The 15,183-nt window shown below is 37.6% G+C and overlaps 2 protein-coding genes across 4 annotated transcripts; both read left to right on the top strand.

Annotated features, from left to right (window-relative positions):
* Nucleotides 1-108: 108 nt before the first annotated feature.
* LOC307144803 (uncharacterized protein) lies at nt 109-7,430 on the top strand (the record flags this gene model as incomplete). Of its 3 annotated transcripts, XM_079847366.1 has the most annotated exons (5): nt 116-454; nt 1,735-1,873; nt 2,252-2,752; nt 5,974-6,060; nt 7,057-7,430. In XM_079847366.1, the coding sequence occupies exons 1-5, from the start codon at nt 275-277 to the stop codon at nt 7,428-7,430; spliced, it is 1,281 nt and encodes a 426-aa protein (XP_079703492.1). In that variant the 5' UTR covers nt 116-274. The 3 variants fall into 3 exon arrangements, with proteins under 3 accessions (XP_079703490.1, XP_079703492.1, XP_079703491.1); XM_079847364.1 differs by having other exon boundaries at nt 109-454; nt 5,974-7,430; XM_079847365.1 differs by having other exon boundaries at nt 1,738-1,873; nt 5,974-7,430.
* Nucleotides 6,187-14,376, top strand: LOC307144804 (intracellular hyaluronan-binding protein 4). The gene is made up of 8 exons (XM_079847367.1): nt 6,187-8,651; nt 8,825-8,933; nt 9,011-9,157; nt 10,645-10,716; nt 10,812-10,895; nt 11,025-11,190; nt 11,266-11,460; nt 11,606-14,376. Exons 1-8 carry the CDS (start codon nt 8,405-8,407, stop codon nt 11,648-11,650), a joined length of 1,065 nt encoding a protein of 354 aa, XP_079703493.1. The 5' UTR covers nt 6,187-8,404; the 3' UTR covers nt 11,651-14,376.
* The last annotated feature ends 807 nt before the right edge of the window (nt 14,377-15,183 follow it).

Here is a 15,183-nt window from a genome sequence, read left to right on the forward strand (position 1 = left end):
TTATGCTTCCCAGTAAAATAAAAACATTTGACTTCCCCCACTTGAAGTAAAGCGTACTAATAACTCCAACCCTCTAGGTGGCAGTACTGCTATTACAAAACATACTCCAGTCGAGATTTTAGTTTGAGAGACGAATTTCCTTCCGTTTGTACACCCCGCCACAAACAAGCAAATTAATCGGGCTAGCTAGGATACTTTTTAAACCTGCATTATTGTATGTAATGAGGTAGTACGCATATTTTGGGGAGTAAAGTGCCGAGAATCTTCCTTGAGCATGACGGCAGTAATTCACGAGTCACTGTCCTCCGTTATGGGGGTGTTAGTTGAAAGTGTCGTGTCGGAGTTGAGCAAACATCTCTCTGACTTCACGGCTGTCTTATCTGAAGAGTGGAAGCGCAACAAGGGGACTGCAGTGAACAAAAACAGACTTAAACAGGCGAATCAAGCCAAAACTGTAAGTTCTAGAGTAGAAAAGCGCATTAAGTGTCCATTCCTGTTCACAACACGCTTCTAAATGTTGCCTGGCTGTTGTTTACATTCATTGTAATTGCAATTGGCATATGAAGAGTGCACAGAGTAACGAATATATTAAGTCCATATTGAATGTAATTATTTTATAAACATAATAAACCTGTTAAACTTGCAACCTCCATCTGTTTCCCAGTAAGCTGTAGTTGATTAAATGGCGTGTTTTTGTAACATACTGTCTTAAATTCCTGCTTGTTTTAAAAGACAATTAATACTGATTCTTACAGAAGAATGTCCCACATTGGAAATTAACCAGAGATGATTACGTTAGACACAATTCTAAATTGTTTTTGACATATGACAGTCATATGAAAATATATGAACAAATGCATTATGTAAAGAAACCATACTACTGTGGTATAATTTTTCAAATATACCGCAAATATACACTTAAACAGCTGTACCTACTTAATGTCAACATGCCAGATATATTTGAAAAATGATATACTGAAAACTCTGTGACCTAGTCATATGTGCTCGGCAATGTTTTAATTTGTGTGTCAAAAATCATGACAGTCATCGCACAAGTTGTAAAGAAATTGTTTGGTGTTTTTACATGATTTTCCTCCTGATCATAGGCAGCTAGCAACAACAGAAAAACACAATCAATACTGCATTAATAGATAATAGAAAATGTTTTGTCACCAGCGCAAGGCGACGTGATGACAAATTGACAATTTAATAGATAGTGTAGAAAACATCATTCATGTCTCATTCATTCAACTGAATGCTAGAGTTGGTGATTTATATAATATGCAACATTGCTTTTTGTGTCTGTCGGTGTTCACTCATATTGAGTGATTGGAAATTCATGTCTTTTGAGGACAATGGAGCAGGATATTTACACTCAAACAGGTGAATACATCCGAACATGTTTGTCCTTTGGGCATCTTGTTCTAGTCAGAATGATTTGAAAACAAAAGAAAACATTGCAGTTCTCTAGGGATCCAAAAAAAAAGAGAGAAAAACCCAGAGTCAAATATTTTGTGCATGGAAAGTAATTACAGTATAACAAAAATCATTTATTTTAATCAAACCCTGCTTTTTGACATGCAGCAAATTGTAAAAGGTGCTTGCAAATGAGTAAATCTCAAATTATCTCTTTGTCTTTCTTTTTCTTTATTCATAAAGCACTTTCAACGCAACTCCAGGTTGACACAAAGTGCTGTACAATACAACTAAAAATCTGATATCTTTGTATTTCAGAAGGAGTTTGCTGCATTCATGGAGCTGTTGAGTAAAGCCACAATAGAGACAATGGTGAAACTGATTCATGATCGCATCTCAGCTCAAGTATTGGAAGCTACAGCAAGGTCTCAGCTGTCAAAACAAGACAAACTAAATGGTATGTCTTTATTCTTAAAGTCACAATGAAATCAATACTGACGTTTCTTATTTTTTATGGAATATGGCAGTGTTTATTATAAATGATTTATCTGTGTACATCATCAATCATTTTTTTATTTCATGTGCCCTCGTAATCTTTAATCAAATTAACTTCCACTCCTTATTGCATAGACATCTTTTCTCTTTACTGATGACATTTTTACTAGCATGAGGGCAGGACAACCTGTCACTCACATGAGATCACAGCAATAGCGAACCACAATGATCCAACGATCCAATCAAGATGGACAATACCATGTCCCGCCCTACATTTTTTCTTGCTTGTTTAACTCGCATACATTACAATAGGAAATGTATTCTTATTGTATTCTCACAGAGGGTCAAGCAGCCACACCTGAGCCTGAAAATAATGTGCTTCTTGGGCCTGAAAAGAACAAGGATTATGAATTGGAATCAGAACATCAGGAAAACTCTGGACAAGCAGCAAATAATCAGTACCAACAGCTGCCATCTGCACCCACCGACATTCTGGCAGGCAATGTGGGTTTGAGTGAAAGCCAACCTTCCACAAGCACAAATATAGCTGCAGAGGTGAGAAGGGAGCCTTTCATTTGCGAGTCCTGTGGAGTATCTTTCAAAGACTTGGCCCTGTTGAACATTCACAATGCTTTACACAAAGAAAGACCTTTCAATTGTTTGACATGTGGGAATACTTTCAAAATGATGAAATGCTTGATGAAACACCAGCGATTTCACACGACTCCAGAAGTGAGCATTGAGTTCGAAGCCACTCTGCACGAAGAAGAATTCATTGTGCAGCTCGAAACCTGTGATGCTGTCAATACATCCCTGGAAACACTAGAGGTCACCACTCAAGGTAAGACATGATTTCAAATGCTGTGCTTAAAGGGTTAGTTCACCCAAAAATGAAAATTCTGTCAGTAATTACTCACCCTCATGTTGTTCCAACCCGTTAAGACTTTCGTTCATCTTTGGAACACAAATGAAGATATTTTTGATGAAAACTGAGTTTTCTCACTCCTTCATGGACTGCTATGTAATTTCATTTGCCGGCCCAGAAAGTTAGTAAAGACATCGTTAAAATAGTCCAAGTGACTACAGTGGCTTAAGTTTAAGTTTATCAAGCGACGAGAATACTTTTCGTGCGCAAAAATAACGACTTTATTCAACAATCTCTTCTCTTCCATGTCATTCTCCTACGCTGTTGACGTTCTACTTCAGAACGTAGGCTCACTATTGGCCAGGATCACATGCATGACCAGCGTCGGCCAATAATGAGCCTACGTTCTGACGTAGAACCCAGAAGCGCTGCGCTGTTACACTTCGTCAACAGCATAGAAGAATAAATAATAATTTTGGGGTCAGTACGTTTTTGAAAGAAGTCTCTTATGCTCACCAAGGCTGCTTTTATTCGATCAAAAGTACAGTTAAAACAGTAATATTGTGAAATATTATGATTTAACCCTTTCACGCATAGTGGTCACTACAGTGGACAGCTATTAAAAATGCATTTTCTTGAATTTGCACGGGTTTTTATGGCAAAGTTGCACATCAATCTCTTCATTGGACCCTTGTGCATCATCCTATAAATTGCAATCAAGTGGCAAGCCTTTGTGTTTCGATTTTTCCCCCCTCCAAACTAAGATGGCCAAGGGTCAGTCAGACATGCCAAGTTGCTCCAGAATATCCACCCATTCCTTCGAATCTAGGAGACTCTTGGAGGTAAAAAAAATATTGCAGCATCAAGCAATATCTAATGAGTCATATCACAGTAAAATTTTCCAAGTTTTGATTTTAGATTGAGAGAAAACTCTGATTAATCACATGTCCACTGTAGTGGACGTCATGCATGCAATGGCTATATTTCAGCTACAATTCATAATTATAATGTGAATATTGTTTTTGAAATTTAAAACTTAAAAACTTAATCTGCAGTGACTTTTTTACTGTAAATAAATGTACTTGTATTATTAGAAAGTAATTTTCATTGACATTGAAAAAAGTCATGTGATTACATATGTATGACACTTGTAATGCATTACTTTATTTGTTAGATCAAAAAGTAATCTGATTTCATAATGCACGTTATTGTAATGTGTTTTTTTACTCATAACATCAAAAAGTAATCTGATTACGTAATGCATGTTACTTGTAATGTGTTTCTTTACTCATAACATCAAAAAGTAATCTGATTACATAATGCATGTTACTTGTAATGCGTTTCCTTACTCATAACATCAAAAAGTAATCTGATTATGTAATATGCATTATTTTAATGCATTTCTTTACTCATAACATCACAAAGTAATCTGATTATGTAATGCATGTTACTTGTAATGCGTTTCTTTATTTGTTACATAAAAAAGTAATCTGATTAGGTAATGCACATTACTTGTAGTTAATTACCTGTTAGATCAAAAAGTAATCTGATTAGGTAATGCATGTTACTTGTAACACATTACTTTACTTGTAACATCAAAAAAGTAATCTGAATGGGTCATGCATGTTAGTTGTAGTGCGTTACCCCCAACACTGATCATTTCAGATGAGATTGAAAAAACGTATCGCTAGGTTTTCTCAGAGGAGGGCTATGATAGAAATGTGCATGTCCATCTTGAACATAATCAGAATTATCAGCTAATAAGGGTAAATCTCCATACTCTGGTGCACTGGAGGAGCATCTGAGTGGTTTCCACAGTTGTACCTTGACAGACTGTAGAAAAATCTGATGGAATCATGTCCTCATGTTCTGATATCAAAGATACGCCAAGTGCAAGTTGTATGAAGCCATTGCAATATTTTGCATTTAGATTTTTTGTATATATTTTATAGTTTTCACATGATTTGATATAATTGTATTGATTAGTTCGTTAAATTCACATACTTTATGTGTTTGATTATTGTCTTATATTAAATCTAGTATATCTTAAGTTTAAACCAAATGCATGCTGTCCACTCAAGTGGACATCTGAAGATCTCTTTGAAAAATTTGTAAAAAAATAAAATAAAAATTAATTCTTGTTTTTCATGCCCTAAGAGCAATAAAAACACATAGGAAAAAAATCCTGACTGAGGATATCATAATTCATGCATGAAAGGGTTAATATTGTTTTTATATACATTTTAAATTGTAATCTATTCCTGTAATGGCAAAGCTGAATTTTCTGCTGCAATTACTCCAGTCTTCAGTGTCACACGATCCTTAAAAAATCATTATGTTCTGATTTTGTGTTTACCAAACATTTTTTATTATTAATATTGAAAATAATTGTGCTGCTTAGTCAGGATTTTTTGATAAATAGCAAGTTTAAAAGAACAACATTTATTTGAATAAAATATATTAATTCAAAAAAAAATGTAGTGTGTGAATGCCGATTGGCTCTCTGCCTTTTATAAAGCGGCACCGAATGCCATTTCTTCTGAAACTTTTTTTCCTTCAGACCGTTGACTTCACACTTTCTGAACATTGAAGATCTTCCTTGCCATAGAAAAGCATCTCTTCAGTGGATTGCTTCACAAGCTGCTATTGTGAACCCGCCACTCCCCTTCAACAGCAATACAAACACCGTGTTTACACCGGACACAAGTGTTATCGCCCCGCAACAGCTAAAAGCTGTCTACACTGTACGCGACAAAGCAACCGTTGCAAATCTTTTTGTCCTTCATTTCAGAAGTAGCATGAACGCTTGGGAAGTAGAATGGCGTGTCAGTTTACTGTCGGGGATTTGTTGTGGCATCGCACTGTGTCCAGTGTAAACAGAATCACTGATTATAATGAGTTCTTCAGTCACGTCAGGTATAGACATGGTGAAAATGAATCAATTGCAGGTGTTTTTCATTGCAAGTTTTTAATTGAATTAAAATGTCATTTTTCCAAATTTGATGTGGGGTGGGGGTGCCAGATTCTTTTCAAGATTTAAGGGGGCGTGACTAAAGTTTAAAAACAACAGCTTTAATGAGTTAAAATTTACTGAACTCACCCTAAATTACGAATATTTCTATATAAAAGAAAATGTAGAAATGTTATCTTTTCCAGTTTGTTTCTCTTAAACATACTCTGTGTTCTTCTCCTTACAGAAATTCTACAAAATAACTTGGACAACGAAGACTTATCTTGTGCTGTCTTGGAAAGCAGTCAGTATGCAACCGAATCGCTTGTGCAAGGTTTGAATATTACCATTGAAAATGCAGACGTTCAGCCCAACGCCACACCTAACACAGAAATGATAAAGCAATCAAACGATGGTTTGTTCCGTTGCAAAACTTGCGGGAAGTGTTTTGAACTGAGGTGGAAGTTCATTAACCACGTTCGGGCTCACGTGAAACATTACAAATGTTCGCATTGCGATAAGCGCTTTACTATGAGAAGCTGCCTCATCAGACACGCGGCGATGCACACTGGAGCTCAGCTATTCAAATGTGATATATGTTCCAAGTCTTTTGTATTTCAGGCTTCCCTGGAAAAGCACAAGCGCCTTCACACGGCAGAAAAGACGGTTACTTGCCCACACTGCCAGAAAGTTTTTCCTGGCAAGCGTTCGTTCGGCAGACACAGATGCAGAGCAGTCGAAACGCTCTACAGCTGTCCCGTATGTGACAAGCAGTTCAAAATTAAACAAAACATGCTCGATCATCAAACACTGCACACCGGCGAGAAGCCTTACTGCTGCGAGATTTGTGGCGCGTTTTATAGCTGTGAACGATATCTGAAAAATCACCAGAAGAGCCACATCGAGAAAACCTACGAGTATCCGTGCGAACTCTGCGACAAGCGGTTCAGTGCTCGCAAACACTTGCAGGCGCATATGCTCGTGCACACGAGGGAAAAGCGATACGCATGCGACGTATGCGACAAGAAGTTCGCCACCTCTGGAAACCTCAACAGACACAAAGCTGGTCACACGGGAGTGAAGCTGTACGGTTGTCCGATATGTTTGAAAAGGTACACCACAGCGTACGCCCTGAAGATGCACATGCACAAACACACCTCAAGCAAACCGTTCCTTTGCGACGTTTGCGGTAAGGGATTTACCAGTTCGGACTACATGAAAAGGCACAAGCGAATCATTCACGCGGGAAGGAGGGATTGTGTGTGTTCGATCTGTAATAAGGCCTTCATATTCCCCAGTTCTCTTAATCAGCACATGCTTGTACACACAGGAGAGAAGCATCATGAGCGACTGGTCAGTCCTCTGCTGAAGAAGTTCAGTTGCGAACATTGTCAAAAGAAGTTCTACTCACAAGCCGCCCTTACGGTACACCAAAGGGTTCACACGAAGGAAAAGCCATATAGTTGTGAGGTTTGTGGAAAGAGGTTTGGGTATTCGAGCAGTATTCAGATGCACATGAGAATCCATACAGGAGAGAGACCTTTCGGCTGTGATGTTTGTGGTAAGACGTTCAATCAGGCTGTGCATCTGAGGACCCATCAGCGAGTGCACACCGGTCTAAAGTCATTCAGTTGTGAGAGCTGTGGGAAAAAGTTTGTGGATCATAGAAATCTTAAGCAACATAAATGTAAATATGCCATGTAAATTCTTCAATTTTTGCTAGACCAAAGGTTACACTGAATTAAACATTGCATCTCATGTTCAGGGCTGTTTGAAATAGTTTAATGCATATCATTATTATGTTCATAGCTAATGATCTGTAGGGTCTTGATTGGCAAGCTGAATTAAACAAAATTGTGTAAGCCTCTGTATTTTTTAATTGTGTAAACAATTATATTTTCAAAAAAGGACTGGGAATCAATACTTGTGTGTGATGGCAATAAAAACATCATGAAGAACCATCTCTGTCTTCTTAACAAATGTATTATGAAATCATTTTATTTGATTAAATATGAGAGTTGATTATTAAATGTCATGTTTGAATACAGTGTTTGCTAAACTATTCCTCTAAAATACCTTACCCTGGTCGATTTTTAGATCTAAGATATCCCACAATCCGGTGCATTGCACAGATGGAGTGGTTAATGTAAGTAAATTTAACAGTGTACTTTTTTTTTATATATACTGGGAAGTTGTTTTATCAGCAATCATTCCCTTCGTTATCTCAAAAGTTCGCTTGATCTAATTTATTGCACAACTTTTTGTTGTTGTAACTTTCTGGGTGGGACAGCTATATTATAAAATGTATAGCTATGAGGAAATGCACAAACACAAATTGTACCAATTTTATATTGGAATGACAATATATTTGTTTTTGGTCTAAAAGTTATAATTTCACATTTCCAGTCACAAAAAAACGGGAATGCGTAGTCAATATTAATGAGGGCGTTCTGAAAACTAAGTGGACTTCCGGGGCGGAGGTAATTGTTTTTATATTAACCTGATTTCAATTTCATGAACGTCACTTCTGACGGTTAAATTAGTTGGTGTTCACTGACTAGAACTCAATCAATGGACTCTGTTTGAAGTCTCAATTTTCTCTTTGGGTGATAAACCAGAACTTTTTTGATCCTTCGATGATATCTGGTCGATTATTTTCTTAATAATAATCGAAAAAGATGAAGGAGTTAACGTTAGTGGAGGAGATGCCTAATGAGGGGTATGGATGCGCCGTTGCGAATCGTTTCGGCCAGCTGCTGGACGACGAATCCGACCCTTTCGACATCTTATTCGCGGCAGGAGTAGGAAAAAAGCAGAAGAAGAAGAAAGAGGAGCAAAAGAAAGCTTCAACCACGACTAAAGCTGGAAAGAAGGAGTCTCAAAGGGACAGGACAATCGTTCTTCCAGTAGTTGGCGGTGGACAAGGTAACTTGGGTGAAGGACGGGGTAATTTTACTCGACGCAACATGTCTTTCTGTTTAATGGATTCATTTAATCAACCACTAGAAGAGTCTGAATGTGGTGTGCGCTAGTTGTTTGAGTTTTAGGCATTTCAAGTGTTCATATGTTTGTGGCATGTGTTTTGTCCAAATTTCTAGGCCAAGTCCGCCTTGCTCGTGGAGAGGTTGAGGAGCGAATAGAGAGACGCGTGACTTTTGAGCGCAAATTCAACGATGGCGACACCCCCCTCAGTTTCTCTGTTGAGAGGTAAGTTAAAGCTCTTATTTTGCTACTATTTCGGAAATATTTTGCGTGCCACTCAATCTATCTTCGTCTGTGTGTAGGCCTGTGGATGTGCTGGACAGGCCTGTCAGAGGAAGAGGTACTGGACGTGGACGAGGAGCCCGAGGCCCAGGATATCCAAGATCCAATGATGGATTTGACCAGAGAGGAAAGAGGGAGTTCGAACGACACAGTGGCAGTGACCGAACGTGAGCAGTGATTCTTTACAGTCTTTTAAATGTCCGTTTTAAAAAAAGTAATGTGGTGGTTGGCATCTGGTTTCGATTTAGGACCTAGACTTTAAGGGATAGTTCACCCAAAAGGAAAATTCTGACATTTTCTCACCTTCAAGTTGTTCCAAACCTGTGTGAATTTCTTTGTTCTGCTAAACACAAAATAATGGGTAACCAAACAGTTGATGGACCCCACCTTTCGTGTTCATCTTTTGTGTTCAGAACGAAGAAAGTCATACAGGTTTGGAACAACTTGAGGGTGAGGAGATGATGTAATTTAAAATTTTTGGGTGAATATCCCTTTAATTCCATGTCACTTAATTAAAATTGAGATTTAAACTTGGCCTTTATCACTGAAACATTGTTTCATATTCCAATAAATTAGATACAGATATTATAATATGTAACAATTTATTGTGATATTATTTATGTTTGACATTAATACATTTATTTCAATCTCTTGGTTCTATTATGTGATGTGCAATTATATGGTTAATTGCATTGTCTACCTCTTTACCATTTAAGAACTTATCTGTGACCCATTTTTTTTTTTTTTAGTTAAATAACTATTTGGAACCTGCTAGTTTAAAGAATTTGGGAACTAATGTCTGAAAGCTAAAAGGGTTCATATGATGCTTCATTATTTGTTTTAATGTTTAAAAGCTTTAATGTTAAAAAGTCACATACTGTATATTATTGTGGCTCCTCTATTCTGTCTGAAACTGCTGAATTCTACAAAGCCCCTCCTTCCCTAAAGCTCCGAGTGCTCTGATTGGCTAAACACCTCAAGCTTGTCTGAAATGTAACGCCCTGTACCATAATTGTGAGCTTCTGCTTTAAGCAGTTGTAAACACCCATAATAATGTTGGTTTTACTGTATCAGTTTGAGCCCAAGTGTATTTTCTAAAAATGTGGATTATCAAGTTGAACGATTGGAAGCAACTTTGTGAGCACAACTTGAGCAGAAAGTTTCACATTGGTAAGTGCTTTGTATTTAGCCAGAATTGTGCTTTCCCAGGTTCAGGAAGAGGTCCTTTGTAAATGTGCTGTGCACAAGAAAACTTTTGGGTTGTACTGCTCAAAAACAGCTTTATAAATAAATATTTACATTAGATTCCTAATTTCATCTTTTTGGAAGGCCAAACAAAGCGGTTTTATTTTCTCATCCAAGCATGAGATGTTTCCACGACGTAACACTGCAATTCACTGAAGCCTTGTCTTCTCTCTCTTCATAATGCTCATATTTCACATTGTGACCGACATTTGAGGAAGTAATATCTGGGCTTGGATCGTGGAGTTCTCTGTTAGAATAAATCCCTTTGTGGGAGCTTTGTAACTTTTTAGATCTCATACACAATAACGGATATATTACACTAAAGGAAAACATTAAAGCATCAAATGACCCCTTTTAAAACCTTTTGTGTGCAATGTCTTCTGGTAAATGAGACATTACTTGAAATTAGGAGTGTCCGTTCGGAAGAGAAGCGCAGTGGCAGTGGATCTCGCAACTGGGGCTCTATGAGAGACCAAATGAGGTGACTTCACATTTTATATAGTTATATATTGTTCAATTAGAATACTTTTCTCAGATTGCTGAGAAAATGGTTGTCATCTTCCTTCTGTCCTGTAGTGAAATTGAAGAGGGGTCACCTAGTGAGGAGGTTGTTGAAACCGAGGAGACCCAAGAGGTAGTTGCAACTGATGGAGAAAACAGGTCTGTTTCGCACAGCTGCAGGAAATATCTTGTAGTTGTAACCCAATACTTGGTACTATTATGTGCTGGCTTTATGAACGTATGCTTTAAGTCATAATGGATGTTAATGTATGATTGCTCGTCTTACAGACCATCTGAGACTGAGGAAGTAATTGAAGTTGCCATAGAGATGACACTGGATGAGTGGAAAGCCCTACAAGAGCAAAGCAGGCCCAAGGTAGAGCTGAATATTCGTAAGGCAGACACCCCTGTCCCGTCCAAGGCCGTGGTTATCCATAAGTCCAAACTCCTTCAGGTATGGAGTCTCATTCTTGGCTCAGAGTTTGTTGGGTGCAGTTCTGCTCTTGTAATTGCAGGTCTTTCTTTCTAGAAACTTGATAATGGCATTGATGAAGAGGATGTGGTTTTCCGTCGCCCGGCCAACGACATTACCTGTCAACTGGAGATCAACTTTGGCAGCCTGGCTCGGCCCTCTCGTGGTGGGAGAGGCGGACGAGGTGGAGGTGGTCGTGGCCGTGGGGCTCCCTCCATGCCATCCCAAAGATCTCCACAAAAACTTGAATTTGTAAGTTAGTTGTATTACATCAGAATGTGCTCATGCCCCTGACAACATAGTCCTGTGAAATGCAAGACTTGCAAGCCAGCTTGGTGTTCATGCTGTGTGAGTCATTGGTGGTTTTGGGCTAATTCATGTTTTGGCTTTTCCTAAGGCTCCAAACCCAGATGATCCAGAAGATTTCCCTGCACTGGCCTAGTGCTGCTCCAGAGGAAGAGAGTGAAGAACAAACTGTTCTGCAACCCATGTTGGTAACACTGAAATGAGCAATGTGCACTTAAAGTGATCAAAAATAAAGAATCCACAAAGTTGGTTATTTGCATTTACTGTAATTGTCATCTGGTTAATCATTCTTTAAGTTTTGCACTTCATTGGATTTAATATTGAGGCTGAAGAAGTGGTTTGTTCAAAAATAAAGCATGCCATTAAAGGCATTAATCTGCACTGAGTGAGCACTTTATTGCCCAAATGTTAAGCATTTAATCATAAATCATAATGTGCTAGGGTTAGTTCACCCAAAATTTAATTCATTCACCCTCATGATGTTCCAAAACTATAAGAATTGTTCTTCTGAACACAAATGAATTTCTTTTTTTTTGTTCTTTTTTTTTTTGATATCTAAGCAATTTCTGTCCCTTTATTAACAGTTCACGCAACTACCACTTTGATGCCTCAAAGTTCATAAAGAAATCGTAAAACGAATCCATATGAATTGAATGGTTTAGTCCAAATTTTCTGAAGAGGCACGATCTCTTATACGCTAAACTGATTTAATTTATACTTTTATTCACATAAACATTCATCAAGGAATACATCTGATATGGAAAACAGAAGCTCAAGCTTGCTTGAAGTGCGAGAACCAATGAGGTTAATTCTCGTGTTACGTAGCACGCTTGAGCTCCTGCAAGAACCAGTGAGGTTTGTTCTCGCGTGTCAAGCAGGTTTGGTTAAGCTTCTGTTTGATCAATGTTTACATGTGAATAAAAAAGGCTAAATTCAATCTGTTCATTGTATAAAGTGATCTTGTCTCTGAAAAATTTGGACTAAACCGCTCAATTCATATGGATATGGATGGTTTTACTATATGAGCTTTTTGAAGCGTCTAAGTGGTAGTTGTGTAGACTGTCAATGAGGGACAGAAATCGCTCTTTAAAATACATCTTCATTTGTGTTCCGAAGAACGTTGTTTTGAACAATGTTGAACTGAAATGTAATTTTCTGTTTGAATTAGTAAAGCTTATACAGTATATACCATTCAGGAAGTTGAACTTGAGCAACAATTTGTTATATTAGACTAAAGGTTTATGTAAAGCCTGGAGTAATGGCAGCTGAAAATTCATAATATTTTAAAGTTATATTAATATTACTATATTTTTCATCACATAAATTCAGCTTGCTAAGCATGACACTTTTAGGAAAAAAAAAAAACTTCTGAACATTAGTGTGTAAACAATGATAGATATGAAGAGGAAGGTCAAGATCAATTTGAGTCTAAAGTGTTTATTTCGAGTTCAAGCAGCGTTGATGGATATAGGAGATGGGTAGAGATATTTCAAATCGGCAACTTTAACTGCAGTCCAAATAAACCGTTTGATCTCAACCTCTTTTCAGTACAGTTCTTTACTATACCACCAGGAGGCATAACACCCCAGAGAATAAGATAAATCTGACCCATGTGCTCCTGTGGCCAGTCGGGTGTCCATTGTACTTTTACGCTATTTCCTTTGTGCAGTGGTGAAAAACTGGGTCACTGATCTGATACTGTCACCAACTGCTTCAAAAATCATTAAAAAAAGTTCTGATGTCAGGAAATACTGCTTGCTGTGTGTGTGTAGACAAGTTTCCTCTAAGCTCACAGTGCTTTGGCTGGTGATGGAATGTCACACTGCTAGTCATATAGTGAAAGGAAATTAAATTTACAATGGGCTGTTTCCTCCAACTCACCGTGTATCACTATACATTTTGGCAGTTTGCTAGACATAACTGCCAATCTTGCTGAAAAGAACCAGGGAGCTCTGTCCTGCAAGCCTGGCAGAAGTGAACTCTGGAATCAGATTCTTCGATGAGGAAATAGACAGTGAGAGCAACTCTCATCTGCTGAATTCACTTTTTTTCAGCTCCGCTGTCCCTCTTGATTGCTCTGACACTCTTATCTTTGAGCTATAAGTCTTGTCTTAGTGTTGTCATATGATACACACTGTTTTAGTCTTTGAAGAGAGTGTTGTTTTTTTAGGGGGATTGAGCCAGATTCCCGTGGCTGCGTGAACACAGATGATTGTAAATGTTAGGCTTAAATGTTCTTTCTGCATTCTCAGGGCTGTTTTTTCTGTGGATATGTGTTGAGCTGGTGAAACGCACACATGCATGAGCTCATTGTAGCTGACAGAGTGAATCCAGATGGATAAAGCAGTGATACTGGAAGGATGTGTGTACAATATTTTCTGCACCCAAGTCCAAAGTTTTCTTTGTCTTGGCATCTTGTGTTTTCCCATCAGCCCTTTTCCTTACTCTTTCCCTCTGTATTTAAGTGGCTATTGGGGAGATCATGAACTGTGTGACTATAATTAACTGTCAACTGTTTTGAATTAATATAGATCCACTGGGGCATAGAAACAAATGGTGATTGATCGTTGGCCTCGGGACCCAAAGAGTGATTGATTCAGTGTGGTGTTGAATTTGGTGTAACCCCAAAAAAGCATTTGTACCTTTGTCGTTTATTTTTCCTGAACAAATGTTAGGCTAAATCTTAAACAATTGAGATCTTGTTTTCCTTGAATCAGTCTTTTGCTTAGTGTTGCTACAGATGCAGTGAAGCGGTCGGTCCTATAAGCAACGTGAGATGATCTGAACTAAGCTGACATTAAAAGTCTTGGACCTGCTTGTATTTCATCCGTGTTGGATTTGTTCATGTTATCCTCCTGGGACCCCCCCAAAAAAAAAAAAAAACATGTGGATTTTTTTTTTTTTTTTTTTCATAACATTTATAGTGTTTGGAGAAATAAATTCTCTGTAGAGAATTCAGGACTTGGGTACTAAGAAAATAAAGGTAAGAGACTAATATAAATTCTTAGGTTTTGTGCTCATTTCCTTCACAGTCCTCTGCACTGATTATATATAGTTGACATATGTTTATATTTTATATTTGTGTATGTACACTAGTGTACATATTAATTAGCAGTGTTTAATCTAAATGAGTAATTTTTTTTCCAGCACTTTGGCACAGAAATTCAAACTTCCACTAAACATTTGCACATAGTTTCTCAACCATGTTATGAAAGATATTACAGAATGATTTAATATCACATTTACGTCCTGATTTCTTTACACAGTTTTAAAAACATGGATGAAAATAAGCGTTTCCAACCGTATATAGAGTACATTTTTATTGTTTCGTGTTTGCACTACAAAAATAGCGTTGAAGTTTCTTATAGTTACTAGTTAAGTCATTCTTGTAAAATCGTAAAAAACAATTTGAAAATCAATCAAATGTAAAATGATGTTCCTGTAGTTTGCATTTGATTAATTTTCAAATAGTTTTTTATAATATTCACATTGCAGGATCCTGGAAGGACATGAATTGTAATGAGCCAGAGAGAGATCGGTATGGATGAAGGCAAATTATGGTGCAGGTTTATATATATATATATATTTATAAAAAAAAAAATCTCCTGTGGTGTCTCAAGGTCATGCTCCATGGTAAACAGGTGTAGAGCTCAAAGAGACAAACCCAAC

Source organism: Squalius cephalus (assembly GCF_949319135.1).
Source record: "Squalius cephalus genome assembly, chromosome: 17".
Lineage (NCBI taxonomy): Eukaryota > Metazoa > Chordata > Actinopteri > Cypriniformes > Leuciscidae > Squalius > Squalius cephalus.